The sequence below is a fragment of the Lepisma saccharinum genome, chromosome 8 (genome assembly GCF_977018435.1).
Source record: "Lepisma saccharinum chromosome 8, izLepSacc3.1, whole genome shotgun sequence".
Lineage (NCBI taxonomy): Eukaryota > Metazoa > Arthropoda > Insecta > Zygentoma > Lepismatidae > Lepisma > Lepisma saccharinum.
Window position 1 is genome coordinate 55,617,391 of NC_139236.1, and position 21,882 is coordinate 55,639,272.

At 35.9% G+C, this 21,882-nt stretch overlaps 1 protein-coding gene across 3 annotated transcripts in view; it reads left to right on the forward strand.

Moving 5' to 3' along the window:
• LOC145991014 (uncharacterized) overlaps positions 1-21,882 on the forward strand; it is a 135,592-nt gene that overhangs the window by 111,074 nt on the left and 2,636 nt on the right. Inside the window, exons 3-9 of one of the 3 annotated variants that reach the window (XM_083126675.1) lie at positions 8,638-8,859; positions 9,485-9,686; positions 10,539-10,592; positions 12,993-13,203; positions 16,226-16,429; positions 19,612-19,728; positions 21,518-21,713. In XM_083126675.1, coding sequence (XP_082982801.1) covers positions 8,638-8,859; positions 9,485-9,686; positions 10,539-10,592; positions 12,993-13,203; positions 16,226-16,429; positions 19,612-19,728; positions 21,518-21,685 — 1,178 coding nt within the window. In that variant the 3' untranslated portion in view covers positions 21,686-21,713. The remainder of the gene's footprint in view (positions 1-8,637; positions 8,860-9,484; positions 9,687-10,538; positions 10,593-12,992; positions 13,204-16,225; positions 16,430-19,611; positions 19,729-21,517; positions 21,714-21,882) is intronic. The other 2 variants (XM_083126676.1, XM_083126677.1) reach the window with 2 other exon arrangements.

A 21,882-nucleotide genomic window follows, 5' to 3' on the forward strand; every position in this document is an offset into this window, starting at 1 on the left:
CAATCGTTGATTTAATTTTTGTTGTTTAGCGTAATTTTTCTGACCATTCTTGCTAATCACGGCGATGAGGATGAAATTGATGAAGGCACACTCACAAGGAACACTCGTGGCCACAACGGGATCTGAACCCAGGACTCCTGACGTCGGAGCGCGCTGTGCTAACACTCCGCCACAGGGTTCGGCTGTAACAATTGCAAATTACTTATGTAACAATTGCTTAAAAATCACTGTCTCTCGGTCCTAGCAAACTGCTTTCTTAGCGTCTTATCCCTTGCCAAGTTCGACGTATGTGAAAATGCGTTTTTTTTTTTACAAAATGGAACATAACGACCTTTAGTATGGAGTTCAAATGTAAAAATGTGACATTTTTGCCTGGGCCTACTAGATCTGAACCTAAATCTGACTATTGCCCAAAATCGCAAAAGGTTCTTACGAGTAAGTGGGACTTAGGTCTAATGGCTGTGCTTTAGTATCATAATATGGAAGACATTGAGAGAGAAAGGAATATGACTGAAGAAATAGTAGAGAGAGAAGTGAAACACAGGCGATAGAGGAAACTGAAAACGGCAGGCTCTGCTCCACCATATACAACTGTTGAACGATGTGTCGAGTTAGTAATTTTCCAACGCAGAAAGCTTTTGCCTATGTTGGTAATTGTTATTTAATTTCGCATTTTATATTCGTAAACCGCGACGATAAGAATAATTGGGTGAAATTATGAGAAAGGAAGGTACCCAAGGTCTTATCCGTTGTCGAGCCCAGAACCTTCGCATGGATAGACAGTGTGAGTGGATAAATAACTTTATCCATGACCATGAACAAGATTTTTAATAAAGAACATGAAAAATATGATTGAAGTTCGTAATTAGGATTTACGAAACTGATTGAAGTTCGTAATTAGGATTTACGAAACTTGAAACTTGAACCGTATGAGTCGTAGAGGTTCGGATCAAATTTCGTTGAAAAGTTGCAATGCCGTCTCCAACCAGCTGTTTGAAGCTGGTTGGGTGGGCGTCACTGTGCGCTGAGGGTAGAGATCTTTTGCTTCGACCGACAGCAATGTTGCAGCGAATATCATCCAAGTTAAACGGATCACTTCCCGACTTGTCACAAGTGCACAACACAGCAGCCTACATTAAAAGGACTGGTAAGTGGCTTTAATAGTGACTGTAACTTAAATCAGGCATGCTTTGATTTATTTCACACCCACGCATAGACAACACACAACACAAGCACCACGAAGGAATATACTGGCTGTGAGTTCAGATGCCAGAGCCTCGTTAGTCTGCAATATACAATCCAGAGGGTACTACGTGGAAGAGGGGTTGACATTTGGGTGATTTTAGAAAGGGCCATCGTTTACATCTCCAAATCAGACATGCTTGCTAGTTAATTATTTGAAGTATACTGTACGCTATTTCTGTAAAAGAAGTGCCTAATATTTTCGGGGTTGGGATGCAAACGTTAAGTCAGTTTCACAATACAGATATTAAGCATGTTTAAAATGAATGTTGGAAAACTGACTAAATCATTTATCAAAGTGCTATGGTCAGAGTTTGAAGACGAAATTGTTAGCGGAGGCGAGGTAAATAGGTGTGTGGGGCAGGGGGTGAAATAGTTCAATATTAGTGATCGAAATAGACGTGGATGCATCCCCCAGGTAGGAAAAATACAGAGACTGCAATATCTTCGTGCAATTCGGGTGCTTTCTAAAAGCGTTCTTTGCTTTTGAGACAGAAATGCTACATGCTTACACAGTAACCTCCTCAACGCCACATCTAAAATTACCGATTCAATCGCTGTTCAACACGCTGACAAACCAGGGTTGGCATGTTTAAAACAACTGGTTTTAAACGTTTAAAACACACGGCTTTGAAGAAAAAAAAACATGTTTAAAACACATTGTTTTAAATGTTTTAAACATTTGTAAAAAAATACAGATTTGTTTAAAACACATTTTGATACTTGATGTTTGATAGTTTGTGGTTATTTGCGTGTTTTGTAATTTTGTATTTTCATTCATTCCGTGTCATTTTGTTTATCAACGAAAATCTGTTGAGTGGCTGAAAATGTATAATCAGTTAACAAAGAAACATATCGAGATTATATGATATTCCATAGAATAAAATTTGAAACTACATGTTTAAAGGGTAATTTTAATATATTTGATTCCTGCGCTATCGGGAAATTGTTGAACTACACATTTATCTCCCTTTGGGAAAGGATACATACCTCCAAAGGGAGGTAAGTGATTTGTAGTTCTGCTACTTCCCGATGACGGCGCTGAAATCAACTATATTAAAATTACCCTTTTAATTCGGGTGTTTAAAAACTTATTCCATGGGACGTAAATAATGTGATCTGTAGTTCAGCCATTTCCCGATGATGGCTACGCTTTTACCATGTAGATTTCCAATCTTATTCTATGGGACGTAAATAATCTGTAGTTCAGCCATTTCGGCGCTGGAATAAAATATATTAAAATTACGCTTTTAGCATGTAGATTTCCAATCTTGTTCTATGGGACGTAAATAATCTGTAGTTCAGCCATTTTCCGACGATTGCGCTGCAAATCAATTATATTAAATTACGCTTTGAACATGGAGGTATTCAATCTTATTCTATGGGACGTAAATAATCTGTAGTTAGCAATTTCCCTATGATGGCGCTGGAATCAAATATATGAAAATTGGGCTTTGAAGCTTCAGGCATCCAAAGCGCTTCAGGCATCCAATCTTATTCTGTGGGACGCAGGGTTGGCATATGTAAAACAAAAGTGTTTTCAACAATTTGTTTTAAACGTTAAAACGAAAGGCTTCGCTTTTCACAATTGTTTAAAACACATTTTAACACTTGATGTTTGTTTGTGGTTATTTGCGAGTTTTTGTAACTTTGCATTTTCATTCAATCCGTGTAATTTTGTTTATCGTGCATAGAAATCTGTTCAGTGATTGAAAATGTACATCGATTAACAAAGAGAGATATCGTGATGAATAGGACTCAGATAAATATGCACTAAAAAACCCAAAATATGCATGCAAATATACACTAAAAAAGTGTAAAATATGCACTTTAAAAACCTGTTTAATTTATAAATGCTGTATATTACAAACTATGGAAGATTGCATGCCAGGCAATGAATATGCATTATTCTCAATGCTCATTCGTTACACAGATTTTTTTTAAAATTAATATGGTTCTGTGTTAAATGAAGCACAATACATTACAGATCAAGATCATGATTGCATTTGATAACATGTCTCAAATTTTCGAATTTGAAATTCATCCTGTTTTCAGCTAGAATAGTCTCATATTCAGAAAACACATGTTCCACTATCCAAGGTACAAGTGGACTGTATTTTAGGGCAAGAAAGTCAGACACATCAAGTTTCAGATCATCCACACGTTGTCCATTTGTATGCAGAATTTTACAAACTTTCACCATTGTTGCATACCCACTATTCTTTTTCAATACTGCATCCAATTTCTGTAGCTACATACACAGGATCTTCAACCTGGGCGAGGGCCTCTTTAACCTCATCTATAATTTTGATGCTTGTTTGAAGTTGTAACTTGTTTGAAGTTGTTGAAAGAAGAAAGACAGAGAAAATATAAAGAAAAGAGAAGAGAAGTGAGGAGAAGAAAAATAAATACAGTAGCCTATGCTCGGTGTTTGGATTGGATTGATTTGTTGTTTTAAGTTCACTTTATGCACAGTAAGGCTAATCGGGACTGGACCTACAGTTTAAAGTGGGATCCGAACCACTATGTGCCTCCACCAGGAATCGAACCTGGGACCCCTTGATTACAAGGCGACAACGTTATGCTCGATGTTGGTTGTGGCTTCAAAAATATGCACAACATCAACTTATTTTCATACAAGTATGCACCTGCATATGAAATATGCATTTTTAGTTAAAAATCCTTAAATATGCCTTTGCATATGCAATATGCAAAATGCATAATTATCCGAGCCCTAGTCATGAATACCCGTGGGCCACGTTTAAAACACCTGGCTGTTTGTTTTAAAAGTGTTTAAAACATTTTTAAAATTGAATACTATGTGGATGTAACAGTTTTGTTCCTCACTTAATATATTACACACTTGTTAATGAATATATTTAGTTGCATTTACAATAAAATATATTTTAAAAAAAATAGAACAGAGTACGTGGTCTGAGTGGGGCCTGGCAACTGTGGAGTTCTCGAACAACTAACATGAGAGATTTGAGACTAACATAAATATGTATTTTAGGAAGTTAGTCAAGTATTTACTTATAAGAACACAGTCCATCCTTGGATGATTAAGAAATTCTTTTTCATCATTATTCTTAGAAAATAAGTCATCTTGGAAGTATGTTTTAAACGTTTTATTTGTTTAAAACATGTTTGTTTCGGTTTCTGTTTAAAACATTTAAAACTTGTTTAAAACAAAGAAAAATGTTTTGTTTCTTTTATAAAGAACACAAATTTTGCCAACGCTGTGACAAATGGCGAGGTGATTTCGGCAAATTTTATTAGCTGTGGGTGGGGACTCCCCGTATCATTCCTTCCCACTTTCAGCAGTAGTTAAGGTCCATGATGCATTTGCAAACCTTTTTGAACTTTTCGTACTCTCTAGAAATGGTGTCCCAGAGATATTCCACTTTACAAAGTTTAATACATATTTTCTTTTGTATTTGTGCACCTGGAGACCGATGAGAATTGTTGATTTTCATGTATTCCTGAAATTAAAAACTATAAAACAGTGATAATACAAAATCAGACTCAGAAAATTTTTATTGGAATAATGTCAGTACACATACGTGCACGATTACCCGTGTTCAAACTGAAACTAGGGAAATATTTGTGAAGTTTAAAATTCTCTTCCACCGGGAGATTAGTCAAGTTTGAACAAAACAAATTTTAATAATGTGTAGGCAAAATTTAATTAACAGCAACTTGTAAAATACTGTGTTATATTTCAGTACACATATCTTTCACCATATGTAGCAAAAATGTTTTATAACGTAGATATGTGTTGTCAATCATCTAATGTTACAGAGCTGTAGGTAGGACGTTAGCACATGTTTTTTTTCTCTCTTGGGATCCAATGTTTTTTGTTGAACCCAAACTATGATTACGAAGCGTAGCAATAAAATTGCTTTATAATTTGATGCAGACTTCGACGAATGGTCTCTTCTGTTGAATTAAAGGTAACCGGAGCATGGTGCTGGTCACATCACCTCCTTAAATTATCACTTCTATCCTTTGCCCTGTTCTTTAAGTAGCAATGGAAGCCTATTTGGTTGCTAGCGCATTTGATTCACGTGACAAAGGTCTAATGATCGAATCATCGCACAGGTGTTACTTATTTCAAGAAATTAGTGATTGGAAACAAATGAATTAATGAAGAGTAAGGAGTGGCCCTGTGTCTGTTGCAGCAGATTGAGAAGCCAGATATAAGGTTCGACAGGGTATGCAAGCAGCTAGTGGAGTGGAAGAAACAAGGTAGGGGAGAAAGTTGAGAAGAAATGAAAGTAGCACAAAAAGTGACTCCAGATGGAGCTGGGATGAAATGGAAATAGATGTAGTGAGAACAGAAGAGAGGAGTCTAGGAGATAGTGCAAAGTGAAAGGCATGAGGTGCAGGGATGTTGCTACAGGCAGGTTCCAGCCCCTATAGATTTTTACAGTACGCTAGATGTACTTCAACCAAAACATTTGATATTTTTATTTACCGTCTCTTTTCTGCCAATTATTGCTAATCGCGATGATGAGGATGACATTGGTGAAGAGACATTCACAAAGAACACCCCTGGGACCCCTGACATCGTACTGTCATAACCACTCTGCAGCAGGAGTCGGCACTCTTGTATTTGATGGAACAGAATGTAGCATCTTACACAGTGATTTATCTTTGGGCCTGTCTGTAAAATGCCATTGGTAAAATTATACCATAATAAAGTGTTATGTAAATACCTTTTAGTATGTATTTACTCACCAAGAATTTGAAACCAAAATCCATAGACCCACTTGTTATAGGCGGGTGCCTACACTGATGAGGTGACACACAAAGCTACATAAGGTAGATGGGAGGAAATAAATCGGATTCGGAGGGAGGTGGCGTAGCCAGGGTTTTATTCTGGGTTGGGCCAAACCTTAAAAAAGAAAAAAAGAAATCAGTGTGTTGGAAAATGAAGGGGATAGTTCTAAAATAACTTGCAGTGTGTCTCGCTATGTAAACACTGTGACTGAAGTATTGATTAACTGTGCCCCCCCCCCCACTATGGCCACTTAATGCTAAACCTTGTCTACCACGAAAAAGGAAACTGTCCTTGCCCAGGTTCTAAAGTATATTTGCTACTTTGGAATTGAGCCATATATTGCCCATAGATTGAACTCTTCATTGGAATACTTCTTTCTTTTGTTTCAATAACCACGCCTCAACCTCTGGCTGTGTGTTAAGGAAACAAGGCTATCAACTCCTGCTGGTGGCGGCTCATCATAACTCAGAAGTCCGTAGCAAGGATCTCCGGCCCCACCCTTTTAAAACAAAAAAGGAAGCCTTGCAAATAGACCAAAAATGCTTATAATGAGGAATCTTCCTGACAAATTGCAGCAACAGGTAGCAGTAAAGCTTGTTTGACCACATTCAAACATCAGGAGAAATAATTCAGGTTTTGTGCCGTCTCTGTGTCTGAAATGCAGCTGTATGTGTAGGAATTCTACCTCAAATGGAGATTTAGGATGTCATGAATTATAGGATGTCAGTTCTCAGTGGTTTTTTTTTTCCGATATTATAGGTTACTTGTTAAATGCTGTTTATACAAAATGTTCACTGATGTGCATATGGATCAGGCGTAGTTTCATCTCGTTGGACAGGTTGGCATTACTATCTTGAACACATCTCTTATACATTTCACATTTCTCATTCTCTTTTAGATAAAATCATTTCATCTGAGTGTAGGTTATCTTGCTTGTACTCCTAAGCTTCAATATTTCTTGGGCGATCTCCACTTATCCAGTTCTCTCATGGTCCCTTATCACCACATTAAGCCAATTGCAAACCCTATTACCTTACTAGAACTCTTCACTGGCTGCTCAAATTGCTATCTGGCTGGAAATGACCTGCTACTTGCCCTGCTGCTGAATTTCTTACAGAAATGGATAGAAAATGTAATGTTGAATGTAAATTCACAAGACTGACAGACAAACTCAATAATTGGTTCATGAAGATTGCTGTAACACCAACACTTTGGCATTTTGCTGTAAATATTTGGAAGAATGCAGACACATTTAATTATGTTCAAATGGATGTAAAAATATTGTTTAATTACTGTATTTGGTAGAGCAATTTGCAGTTTATATATATATATGTGTGTGTCTGTGTGTGTGTGTGTGTGTTTAGTTCATGGGCTATGTCAGAAGTGCTAGCAATTAACTAGCTACTCAGCTAGAAATGTTTTCTATTGCTTCTCGTGGCTAATGTGGGTTTTATGCAATCTATCAGGACCAATTGGTTTACTGGATTGAACTGCATTAAATTTCAACCAACAGATATATTCTAGAGGATCAGAATTATTGTTATATAATAAATTAAATTGAATTACATTAAGTAATAAAATTGAAACTGATGCATATCTACATTTGAATAGCTTGGATATTAATAGTTGAAATGCATGGATTGGAAATTTAATAGTGGTAACTATGGTACAAAAAAGATACCTCTGTGAAACATTTAAAGCCCTTTGATGTAGTCACCAGCGTTGTGTACAATCATTGCCAGCGATGTGGAAGTCATAGTATTTCTGTAGTAGTGCCTGTTCTTTTGATGGTTTGAATGGAGGGGTCTATTGCCTGAAGAATCTGTGGAATAGTTCAGAAGCTTCATCTTAGAGATCATATCAAAGTCACAGGGGCTGGTAAATGATGGGAGGATTCAGCAAAAAGTGTTCCCTCTTCTTACACAATGCAGGTCGCAGGTTATGGTCCAAAAATTAACAGTAATACTGCGCATTGACAGTCTGTCCTGGAGGTACGGTGAGAATCACCAGAACTTTTGAGGTTCTGACTACACAACTTTAGACCGCACTCTTATTCCTCTCGTCACTGCACATGCGTCTAGTGTTATAAGGAAGAGTCCATTTACTGGGAGGTAAGTTAGGTATTAAACTAACATGTGGTATAAGTGAGAAGCACCAGCTCAGTTTCATAGCATATATACAGCAGTGTTGCTACTATTAAATTTCCATCCCACGTATTTTGATATTGCATCATGCTTAAAGTTACAAAATGTAGTAGGGTTAGTTTGGAATTAACTGCTTAATTCAATTAGTTCCATTGTTTACAAATTAACTTCTCCAATACCTTTATTGGGCATCTAATTTATTCCAATTGAATCCAACAGAGTTGTAAAAAAATTCAATTGGTTTTGGAAGCAACAAATTTTTCCAGCTATAATAAGTTAAATTTCAATAAATTAGTTGAAAATTGACTAATAACTCCATATCACTGTAATTCCCAAGATATTTACATTTGGCATAAACAGATCAACAAGACAATCACTTATGGATACATAGCAATGTTGCTCTGAAATACTAACCATTCACATGAAGTCGCAACACCATATAGTAACTGTGTGGTTCTTTTGTTCCAGTACGCTCGGGCAGTAAATCCAGCGTGAGGACCTCAGTTCTCAACAGTTCCTCAGGAATCAGCTCTGGCTTAAACTCAGGCTCCGCATCCGGAAGTGACTCTCCAAGCACAGAAGAGAAGGGAGACTCCCCCATAAGCACTCCTACGCCAAATCCATCACACATTCCTACCAGACCTAGGCAACTGAAGCACAAGAAGGAGCTTCAGAAACTAAATTCAGCTGGTGAGTACAACATTGTCAACAATTCATTGTTAATGAGCATCATGAAATTAATTTGTGTATGCGTAATGTAAAATCATATCTTTACCATTCTTCTGGTCCATTTTTTAACGTGAATGATGAATGCTCAAAAGGAAAATTTTTAAATACAGGATGTAGCAGACGTACCTCCTAGTTTTTAAACAATACACTAATGAAACATTTATATTACGATCTGAAAGAACAATCCTTGACTTTCGAATTATTTAATAATCTGAGAAAAATAAACAATATTGTATTTTTCACCTTTTTAAAAACTGTCATCCAAATTCTCACCTTATGTCCTATACACATCTGAAGCCTAAAGATTTATATTACTAGCGTGGCTATTTCCAGTGGTGGTGTCAACAAATTTGTGTTGCATTAGCCTTCAGGTGGCTCCAGAGGAAGAAGCCACTGTGACTTGTTTCCCTGTTCTTCTCAAAGAAGTACAGGTCTATTACACCTCACATTGTGAGTAGACTGCCTTTTGGAAATACGTCTCAACAACAAATGAGTTATTTCTGCCACACCCTGTATTGAAAATGAATCTTCTACCTATAGTGCAATTTGATTGTTGTGAGTGAGTGTATTTTTATTTGACTTTTAGTTTCAGCCTCATCATCGTCCTCTGGAACTATTCCATGCTGCCAAGGATGCAGGCCACGTGCTTCGCTACAAACGCTGCCCCCCAGCAACGACCAGGAAGTGAGTATCCTAAGGGCTGAGATGGAGAACCTGAGGGCAGAGTTGTCACGGGCGAAGAATTCAGTTGTTACACTACAAGAGACAGAGAAGAGGCTTAAAGAAAGGTAGGGAAAGAAAGACAGACAGTTCAATAGTAAGTGAATTTTAAACAACAGGAAATAACTTATGTAATCTTAAACTTTAAATTTATGTAGGCATTACATGGGAAATTTGTTTGCTTATTCCAGTGTGTTCAGTGTTGAAAGTTTAGTATAGGACTTTGTGAACTCCATCATCAATGATAGCTTTGCAAACATTGGGCATGCATTGAAAAATATACAAAATAGGTTTACATCTACTTATTTCATTTACAACGTAGGATATAAAGAATAAGGACTACCTCACTGCTCTTATTCTCTTAACATAGCTTGAGTAATATAGCAATCACATATATCAGAACAAGATGGAAAGTTAATGAAACTTTTGTTCCTTCACCATATTCATTATATCCACGATCTAAGCAATTTTTTTGTTAAGATTGTGTTGGGTTTAATTAGAAACTTCAGTGTGCGTGATGTATATAAAAATAGTATTTACAGTTGCACCAGGTGGCCAAAAAAATAAATATTGAGATAGAAATGGCGAAAGGAATTTTGATTCAAGAACTGCACAGCTCATATGATATTAATGTAACCATTAGTTACAAAAATACTTACAAATAGAACACAAAATTCGGAATGGTTTATCATGTACTTGGGCTTCTTTTTCATTTTACTGTCAGGCCTATTTAATAATAATGAAAACGATTCCCCACTAACTTATAATCAAAAACTATAGGGTTAATTGTTGAATTTCATTTTACATTTTTTTTCCCGCTTGAATTTAGCTTAATTTGAACTGAGAACAAAGAATATGAATTTTAATGAGACGAAATTAAAGGGTGGAAATTCAATCGGTCTTTCACAATTTTTCTGCAGTGTTCCATGCTTCTTGGCAATGACGTCATCAGTTCTCTTAGAGAAAAGAAATAAGTAAGTTGCATTTACACACAGTGAATGAATCATGCATGTTTTCGTAGATGGTGGGAGAATTGAAAATTTCTTCTGTTTCACGTTGTTTGAATGCAACAACACTACTTGGCTACTTTATTTCTTGTCTTCAAATTTTCACAATTTTCATAAATATCATTGAAAAGAAATTGGTAGGGGAGCACAGAATTAGAAAGTCAGCAAAATAGCCATGTTAGAAGATAAAAACTCAGTTTCAACCATTCATCACAAGCTGGTAAATGTTTTCAGGATGAAATAATCTTTCGTTCTAAGAAATTTGCGTGAGAATAGTATTAAGGCAATGGATTTGCAATAGTTAACAACCCAAAAGCAATCATTTTGATATGAATGGAAGTGAAATTTCTGAATTCTCTATGGTGTAGATTATTGAAATAGACCTTATTCAACTACAGCTTTTCCATGGATGTTTTTGCATATGAATATCTTCTGAAAGAGATACAAGTGTTAGCAACAGTGGATTATGTTTTTACAACATTATGAATTTTAATTTTTAAAAATGCTTCATAGAAATATATCAATTTTCATTTGTTCTTAATAGTTTTAATAGAACTAATATAAAATAACCGCCTTACAAAAAAAAGAATAGACACCTGATGACACTGTCACTAAAAGAAATATAAATAAATTAAAGGTTGAGAAGTTTGTAGAAGAGAAATAAATATTAAAATCTATTGGCAATATTAATATAATATTCCAGCCCACAAAGCAAACTCTTGTATTTCCTGTCATGTTTTAGAGTGGTTTGTAGGTGTTTAGTGGTATTGTATTAAAATTCTTTTAGATTTACTTTACGAAAGTGGCATTTACATTCTATTTATGTATTTATTCATGTAGTGAGTGTTCTTCTAGGTTGTGTATTAGGTTACATTTTTTTGTATTTTTTCTTTAGTTCTTTAGGTGCACCTGTACTTATTCCATGTGATGGTAATACATTATGGAAAGTCTGAAGTAGATTTCTTTTGGAAAATTCTTCTGTAGACGTATCATCACCCATTCTCACCATTTTACACCCTCATTGCCACAATTATCTGGCACATTTACATTAAAATGAACACACAGGATTTTTTTTACACCTAACAATAGTGTACAATTTTAATTTAACTTGTAACTAGAGAGTTAAGGTTAATTGGTAAAAATACATGCTAGGATAAAGAAGAAAAATTCCCATGAGAGGATAGTGTAGCCAGATAAAGAGTTATGATGGGAATGTATGCAGAGAAATGACAACCATTTCACCACTGTGTGGATGACAGTTTGAGTGGCAAATTCTTCCAGTGTTGGCAGGTGTGAGAAGAAAATCAGAATTTTGGACGAACCAGAGGAGAGGAAAATATTTGTAGGTTTTTACACACAATCTCTCTCTCTCGCTCTCACACACACACACACACACAAAAGAAAAATAGAGAGAGGGAAGAGAGCATATCCTTTGAGGGTTAAGGGTAAAATTGTTAAATTAGCTACCTTTTTAGTCCATGAACTTCTTTTAGAGTCATTCCAAGATATGTACATATCTATATGCCCTATCATTCTCTTCTATGGTTGTGGACGAGAATAGTAAAAATCAAATTTTTGTGGTGGGAAGTGATGATTATTAATTTTGAGAAGTGTAATAAGACTTATATTTTGAGTAGCATTAGTATTCCTCCAGTGCTACTTAGATAAATTTCAATAATGCTGAAGAATAAGTAATGTTGTGGCTACAAAAGAATTCTCCAGAATCAATGTAAGTAATACTATAAATCTATAAATACAAATGAAATATATTTCATTTTATAGTCAATACTTGTAAAAAAAATTGAAAATCATAATACCTGGTAGTGTGTATACTTTTGAGAAGCTGTCTTTAAAAATGCCAGGTTTGTATGTATATATTCCTAGATCTGCTACAGGATTTAGATTTTACTGATTAGTAATATTTATTATTCTGTTAATTTTTGTTCAGAATAAACCCAAACATAATTCATTAAAAGTAGCAACAAAACTATTTAATATGACATTTATTACATAACCATTTGCTTTAAAAATGTAATTTCTTAAATAAATAATATTAACAGGTATGGAACTGGTAGAAACTGTCTTAGTTGACATGAACTGATGATTGTGAAATAAAATAATCTTATTAGCAGTTACTATGTAACTAACTTGCTATTATCTGTATATTATAGCTTTTATCTTTATTAATTGCTTTTGAAATTGCAAACAAATATTAATATTTGTTCCTTGTTGCAGTATAATAAATAATTTAAATGAAAAGTATTTAAATTCCCTTGTGCAAAATATATTGATATTTGTAATTTTTATTTATTTTATATTAACTTTAACTTTTATGTTATTAACCTAAACAAGTAACTTCCATTCCAGACTAGCAGCGCAGGCACAGAAGCACCTAGAGTTCAATGGTTGCCGCTTTGAAAACGTGGGTATGGGCGAGAGACGCCCCACTGCTCTTATTCGGCGGTACGGTAATTTATATGCTCAGGCTCGTGTGGACACTTTAGATGCATTGGACAATTTGACTGAGTTAAAGGATGCTGAAGAATTAAAATCTAAAATTTTGTTTTCAGTTGTTGTGGTGAGTGAGGAATTTAATCCGTTTCTTCTGGAACTTTCGTAGATCTTCATTCTTGTTCTGTCCTTAGCTTCATATCTTTTAGTCATACTTTTTCTTCTTTACTTGGCCACCTTTATCTCTCAAGTTTTCTTAATGCTACATTTATACTGTAAATACTAAAACAAGATAATTTTGAAAAGTTTCCTGGCTGTAGATCAGACATTTTCTTAGTCATGGCTGGTTCTTATCAATATTGTCATTCATTTTGAAAATGCTTCTTTACATAGATTCAATGTATAAATTTATGCATGTATATACAGCACACATAGCAGTTATTTTAATGTTATGCTTATAGTCAAGGAATTTGACATTCATACATCAGGGTTGACACAGATAATTTTTAAGTTTGTGTAATTTGCATGCAAGTAACATTGTAACATTTGCATGGCCATTATGAATGGTAGATGTTAGAGCTTTATTTCAATATTGCATTATTTTTAGTGTGTAAATATTTTTTCATGTTATACACACACACATGCAGGTATAATATATATTAATGTGCTAATTGATCCACTAAGTTTTGTAACTTTTATTCTAGGCAATATACATAATATTCTGTAACTATAACAAAGTTGAGCCTCACCTACTGAATTTTCATGTGTTTTTAATCTTTGGCAATCTTTCCTAGAATGGAAAATCTATTTGTGGCATTTTTGAAAGAAAATGCATAAAGTATATTTTACATTGAAATTCTCTAAATTTAAAAAGTGGATATACTTTAACTGGCTTTTCATAAATTTTGTATATTCCTTAGATTCAACTCTTAAGCTGCTTAAATCCAGATTTAACAATAAGGAAGCGAATAATAATGCTTGTTTACTTCTGCTCTATTTTTCTGTCCTTTCAACATTCTTTACAATATATTTTCTTAGTCTAAGTGGAATTAGAATATGCATTAGAAATATGTCCTTCAAAAATGCTTTCAAGGGTATTGCTGTGCAAAAAATAAAACCAAATTTTGATTTACTCAATGTTCTTTGCCCATTATTTACGCTAGTGGGGAGGGGCATGGTTAAATTAGGAGGGTAGAGATGGTAGGGCTTACATCCTCAATGTCTGATACCTTTCAAAGGAACATCAGGTGTGCATGAAATATAGTATTATCTAAAAGACCAAAAAAGGTAAATTATTTTTATAACAACATAATTGTAAAAAATCCTCTTGCTTGCAAGAAGTGTGAGGTCAGGAAATTAATACAAACAGTTCAAGTTTCAATTCCAAATTGGATTAGGTCAAAAATGAAAATTATTTTTGAAATGTTTCTGAGGCACATTTTATTGAAAGACAGTCCTTGATTTCCTTTACTTTCACTGTAATCCTTTCTCAATTTAGACCTATACTGAAGCATATTTAATTACATTTTTGCTGTACATTATTATCACGAAAAATTTGAAGTAAAAAACAAACAAATCAATTTCAATATTTCAAGGAAAAATCATTGTTACACCAAGAGACAAAGAAACCGATCCTCAAATTTAAATTGCATAGCTGCTGCTTTCACTAAATAAAGTATTGATCCTGAATTTCCTTAAATTCATGAATTGAATATTTTTCATTAACTTTAAAATAATTCTACCGTTGAAAGCAAATTTGATGTGTAGTGATTAATATAAAGTTACACAAAAGATTAATATTTTATAGATACTATTACTATTGGTAATTATATATTTTTTATTTTTTTATTAACACAAAACCCATAAATTTATTAAGGGTTGAGCAAATAGCCAGTCAGAATGGTTTTTATATAGTTCTTAACTGTGAGAAGTTTCTAAATATCCAATAGGCCTGCAGTCTGTAGGCCCTGGTCCTCACGGGCTGTTGTACCACAGGTTATGTAAGAACAAATATTATGAGGAGTATTATTCCCTTATTGTAAGTGCTGCTAAGTGTTAGTTGGTATTGCCACAAATGTATTACTAACATGAATATTATTTTGACAAAATCAGTGTTAATTAAATCACGCTAACATGATTTGTCAATGTCTCACACTTTTGAATATTTTTCCATATCATAGTCCTGCAGTATAATTATTAATTAGTAAAAAATGTAATGATCACCTGCCAGAAAATCTGGGTAATGTTTATATAAATACACAAGAACTCCCAAAATACAACTGAAGCTGCAACTGAGCTTATAAAAAAGAGCAATTGTTTGCATGTATAGATATTTTTTAAAACACTTGTGTGCTTGGTAAATATCCAGCTAAATTATACTTGTACATAAATTAACCAAACATTTATAAGAGGAGTTCTAGTGTATTTAAACACTACATATTTGTTTTTTATGCAAAAATAAATACTGTTTACTGTGGCTTCAATTCTCATGAAAGAAACATTACATAGTTCACCTTTGTGAACTATCAGGGGTAAAAATTGTCAGGATATTAAGTAATTTTAGTAGCAGAAAACAAATCTACTGATATTTGAAAGATGGAATTTTAAAATTGATAAAAACAGTCTTTGTTAACTAATTAGCATCCAATGTTTGAACAAAGCTAACAAACTTTGTCAAATGATTTTCAGTTTTCTTAAAATACCTTCATTATTTTAAAACTTTTTGAAAAATATTTTGGTGGATTTTCAAACATTTCAAAATATTGACATGTTTTTCTAGGTCACTAAAGCAGACAGTTGCTTTTAAATAGTTTAGTTTTGAATGGCACAGGTTTTTTGCTTTGTGACTGGTGTGAAATTTAATCTGTTTTAATGATTATGCTCAGTTTTCTACACATTTTACTAATGCATTTTTTTTATAAAATTTCTCTTGAGACCTCAGTCAACAGTATGCAGGATTTATTTTAGTCAACACTACAATAACATGGTTATATTGTAAGAATTTCTTTTACATCCTATCCTTCAAACTTACACGTCTTCCTCCGCTATCATTTCCTTTTATCTGTGGGAGGCACCAAGCAAGATGCTTCACCACATGACAAAACCATATTATTCACAACAAATACACTTTCTTTTTTCCTCCTGCATAGTTGGCTTTCCGTTCTGTTCAGTCGACATTGCTGCTGAAGAAAGAGCAAGTGAGGAAGATCCTTCATATGCCGCCTCCGCCACCAGTGCAATCGCAGAGCTCTGCAGCCCGCGAGGCAGACACTGTAGCTGCAGAATTGGAAAGGAGCATTGCTCTGTACCTGAGGAGGACTGTTGACAAATATGATTTGACCAAAAATATTGATGTGAGTATGCTTGTCCATGTTTTTTTATAAAAACAACTACACCTTATATTACTTTGGGATCTAACTTGTAAAGTAGTCATGAGAACTTCTATAGAATTTCGCAAATAAAATAAAAGATGTAGGTAAAGTCTCATCCTTTCAACAGATCATTGTTACAATCATATGGTCTTTGTAAAAGTGTTCTGCAACTCAAAAAGTTTCTCATTTACTACTCCTCAGGATATTCCACAGAACCTTTTCCAGAGGAAGCAAGCAAAGATATTTTTTAGGAGGTGACAAGCAATTATGTATTTAAACATTGCTTTGTTGTCTTGCTTATGCAACAATCTGTACCAGTCTTACTTGTAATTATGAGTCCTTGATATAATTAATGCAAATTACTGACTGAAATGAAATTATATATAATTTTAGAAAATTTCCTTTTTCAGGAAGAGAAACATCAATCCTCCCCCCCCCCCTCCTTAAGATGCCCATGTACCCTTGGGACCTCAAATTGATGTTAATATGTTGTCAAACAGTAATCTGTGACTTCGATTCACTACTCAAGGACATATTAGCCTTCTCCTGTGATATCGCCATTTTTAGTCAATTCTTGAGTTAGAGTTTTTTTGTTTTATGCACAGATAGGCTAATCAGGACTGCACCTACAGTTTAAAGTTGGATCCAAACCACTATGTACCTTTACCGGGTAATCAAACCTGGGACCCCTTGATTACAAGGTTGACAACATTATTTAGTACTACAAGGGTCGTTCAAGGTTGACCGGGATTTTCGTAGGTAAAAAATCGATGAATAGCCGGATCATGATGAAACGTGAGGGTGACGTAATGTATTACTTCGCGAGTAACTAGCGCCCGGCATGACGTATTTCGCGCATGCGCAGCAGTTGCAGCGAACATGGCGGCAAGCAGTGTGTCTGTGGCTGTGGAGAGCAGCGGTGTGTAATCAAATTTCTTGTGAAGGAGAAAGTGAAACCAGCTGAGATTTTCAGACGATTGCAAGCACAGTATGGTGAACAAACGATGTCGCGGACAAGAGTGTACAAATGGTGTGAGCAGTTTCGCGAAGGACGGGAGCTGGTGACAAATGAAGCGCATGGACACATTCGCCCGACTTCAGTCACACCAGTGAATATCGCACGTGTTGAGCAAATGATTCTTGAGAACCGGCGAGTAACAGTGCAGGATATTGCTGCCGAGGTGAATATCAGTGTCGGGAGTGTTGAGACAATCATTCACGACCACTTACGCTTCCGCAAAATCTGTGCAAGGTGGGTTCCCCGCCAGCTGACATTCGATCAGAAGTGGACACGCAGGACGGTCTGTGAACAGCTTCTGAATCAGTTTCGAGCAGAAGGTGATGAATTGTTGCAATCCATCATCACGTGTGATGAAACATGGTTGCACAATTCAACCCCAGAGACCAAAAGACGCAGCATGGAGTGGCGGCATAAAGGTTCCCCGCCCCCCCAAGAAAAGCAAAACGCAGCCGTCCGCTGGAAAGATCATGGCAAGTGTCTTCTGGGACATGAAGGGCATTATCCATGTGGATTTTCTGGAGAAAGGGAGCACGATTAATCCCCAGTATTACTCCACATTGTTGAGTGGTGCTGTACGAAAGTCCATTCGCAAGAAAAGACCTGGGATGTTGTCTGGAAATGTAATTCTTCTCCATGACAATGCCCGCCCTCACATGGCCAATGTGACAACAACAACTCTGGCCAACATGCGCTGGGAAGTTCTGCCCCATCCCCCCTACAGTCCGGATTTAGCCCCCAGTGATTATCATTTGTTTGCACCCCTTAAAGACCATCTGGGAGGGAAGAAATTCACGACAGACGAAGCACTGCGGAGCGATGTCCTCCAGTGGCTACGACAACAACCAAGTTCTTTCTACACCAAAGGAATTCGGGAGCTGCCAGAACGATGGCAACGGTGCCTCGGCTCGCACGGATAATACTTTGAAAAACTGACATAGTTTGGTGTTTCTTCTGCTACCTATTTCCTCTGCAGAAATAAAAGTCCCAGTCAACCTTGAACGACCCTTGTATTTAGTCAATTCCTAAAATTCCTACAATGTGAGAAAAAAGAAGTGGCACAACATTTCACAAGTGATAGCACTACTCTCTCATATGGTTGCATTGTGTAATGATTATTGAAATGGTAATAGGACTTTATGCACACAATATACAATATAAAATTTTCCCATTCTACTTCATTAGTCTTAGTAAAAAAGTTCTCGTTAAATACCTTGGGGAAATGTTGAAATCAATTGATTGCAAAAGGGCCATCCATGGTCTTTAAGGAGGTCTCTTCAGGACATCTGGGGAGGAAGGGGATATAATATCTAACTGATCAGTAAAATTTGGCAACACTGTGGTCATGTTTCCTTGTATGCACATCAGCAAAGATGTTAACCTTGCATATCTCTTCCTTATTATCCCTCAATTTGGACTGAAAGACAACAATTGCAAGTTTTATTAATGCATTTAGGAGGGTAAGATGTAACTGATAAAATATAAAACTTTATTTCACTGTGAATTTAGAAATTTAAAAATTGAAAAAAGAAAATTTCTTCTTACCTTCAATATTTTCCTTAATATCTTTATCATTCATGATTGATGTGGTAAACAAGGTTATAGTATTGCATACATAAAATTTGGTGTTTTCTGCATTGTGAATTTGATGGGTTTTTTTTTCTACTTGATTAATTTCAAAGGCCCACTGCCTTCATTAACTGAGGATGCAGCATCACAATTAATGAAGGCAGTGGGTCTTCAAAATTAATCGAAAAAAACCATCCAATTCACAATGTGGAAACACCAAATTTTTACGTGTGCATTCTTTATCATTGTTTCCTGGCAATCAGTCTTATTTTGGGCATTGCTTGAAGTCAGTGTAATTATGTGAAAAACTAACATGTATTATATTATTCCTTAAAATTTAATTATGCAATTTTTCAGGGGACCTAGATGAAAAAAGAAAATCACTAAAATACTGGAAAATATAAAAATCTTTTATAACGTTGTTCTATTGGATCCATGAAGATTCAATGTATCACGCAGGAAAATGTAAAATCAAAAATCATAAGTTCGAGGTTGTATGTAACAGTTTTTTATGTTCATACCCATGTAATATTGATAACATTATAAACATACAAGATTATATTTTATTTTCCAACAGGAAGTTTTATCACAAATCTGGGCAACGCTGTATGACTACCCATGCTTAAAGTCATGTGAAGGGCTAATACAGTATGTGAAGGACTCTGTACGATTAGCATGGGGATTAATCAATCAGGTATAGTAACATTTGTAATTACAGTAGGCATCCTCTAGTTCAGCCTGCCCCCGCCGCCTTGCCGGTGACAAGTCACCACTTGTTTGTCTAGCACTGTAAAATATTGTGCTGTACATCAGTAGCGGCTCGTGCCTAAAATAACAGGTGAAGAAGTATATTTATAGGCAATGAAAACAAATAGTAAGTGCCAGTGCCCCCCCCCCCCCCAATTTAAAACGTCTTTTTTGTCTTCATCCGTCCATCTGGAAAATGGTGTCTGCAACAAATTACACACTAAGTCATTTACTGGGTTCATTGTAGAAACCACAGCTCAACACATGAACACAACACACGATAGGAAACGCGAAACACACACGCGGAACAAGATCTCGCGAGAACGCGAAGATTTTGCCACAAGCACTGGATGCGATGTTTTCTCCGACGAGAGAACTGCTTCATCTAGAGGGCGACACCCGTTCAAGGCCAACGCTAGGTGACGTCACCGTTGCCATGACAACCGGCTAAGTTTTCCGCAACCTAGCGGTGTTTGCTCTTGGGTTGGGACGAACTCAATACGTGCGTAGCGCCGAGCGGCGTGTTATTTGAGTATTATCGTGTGCGTTCTGCTGGGAAATAGTTTAATTTAACAAGCAAATGAAAAATGTCAATATTAATTTGAAAATTAGGTGAAAACATCTGCACTTGTTGCACTTGGCCAGCCGCCACTGCTGTACATATCAGTCGTCTGCGGCTCTTGCTATTATGCAGACTTACTGCTCGCGTTTGTTTCTTTGTCTGTACTGTACCGTTCTGTGCGGTGCGTTGTTTTGTGTGTACGTGTACTATTGGAAAATGAGTGCTAAACGGAAGCATACATTTGTGACTATGGAACAAAGATTACAGGCTCTAGAGCGCATAGATAAAGGTGAATCAGGCCAAAGTATTTGTAACGATCTTAAAGTCTGTAAAAGTACAGTTAATGACTGGCGCAAAAATAGAAAATCCATTGAGAGTTTTTGTACTCAAATCGAAACAGAAAAAGTGCTTTTTAATGTATGGCTGTACCGTTTATAGGATTCATTGGTATTTTTTGCATTACTTCGGTTCGTTCGGTCCTGAGGTGGCCGAACTAGAGGGTGCCTAATGTAAACTTGTGCCAGTAAAAAATGATTATCATGCAGTGAAACAAATTTATTATTTAGACAATGCATACCTTACACCATGCATCTACATAAATCTTTGTCATGCAAATTCTACACTTCCAGCAAATTTAATTTTAAATATATTCTTCCATTTTACCACGTTTACTGCCAGTGAACAAACTTTTTTAACATGAGAGTATTTTTATAGATTTAGCTTTAATATATGGATAATTGCTCATTATATATTATGCAAACTATTAAAACAAGGTTGTAAACAAAAAATTAAGGAAATTACTTAAAGAACTGGTTTATGTAGGCGACATCATTCTCCATTGCACCCTTCTGGCGACCGGGTTTCCTCCCCTGGGAAGGCAAGGGAGCCGAAGCGAGTGGCCATTTAAAAACATATGGCCTGTGGCGTCAGTTCCACTGCTGGAAACATAGAATTGAAGTTTTCAAGTCCACTTTATGCACGAATAGGCTAATCGGGACTGGACCTACAGTTAAAAGTGTAATATGAACCACTGTGCTTCCCCCGGCAACAAACCTGAGGCCCCTTGATCACAAGGCAACAGTGCTACCACCATCGGGGAGGCACCCGTTGGAAACAGTGTTAACAGAACACTGCTTGTTTCTTCATTATTAGCGACTGTCTTTGTTTTTTCCAGGCACCACCATTTGTGCTGGAGTATGAGCAGCGTATTTTCCGAAAGGATGTCCATATTCGCTTCCACACTTCCAACCAAGAATCACAACACATCAAGACTTACCTATGGCCAGCACTGCTCGAGGGTACCAGTGGCCCATGTGTTCACAAGGGTGTTGTGATCACATGAAATGGCAATGGATTCTCTGAATGAAAAGGTAAGAAAATTGTCAAAGCAGGATTTAGGAGCTGTCACCCTAGAACTATATGAACCTGTCACTTTTTCCAGTAATCTTCAGTAATAATAATGAAATAGTAATCGTCATAACAATAATATTCTTTTATCAATGCTGGTACAATTTCATCATATGCAAACACAATGAGCTA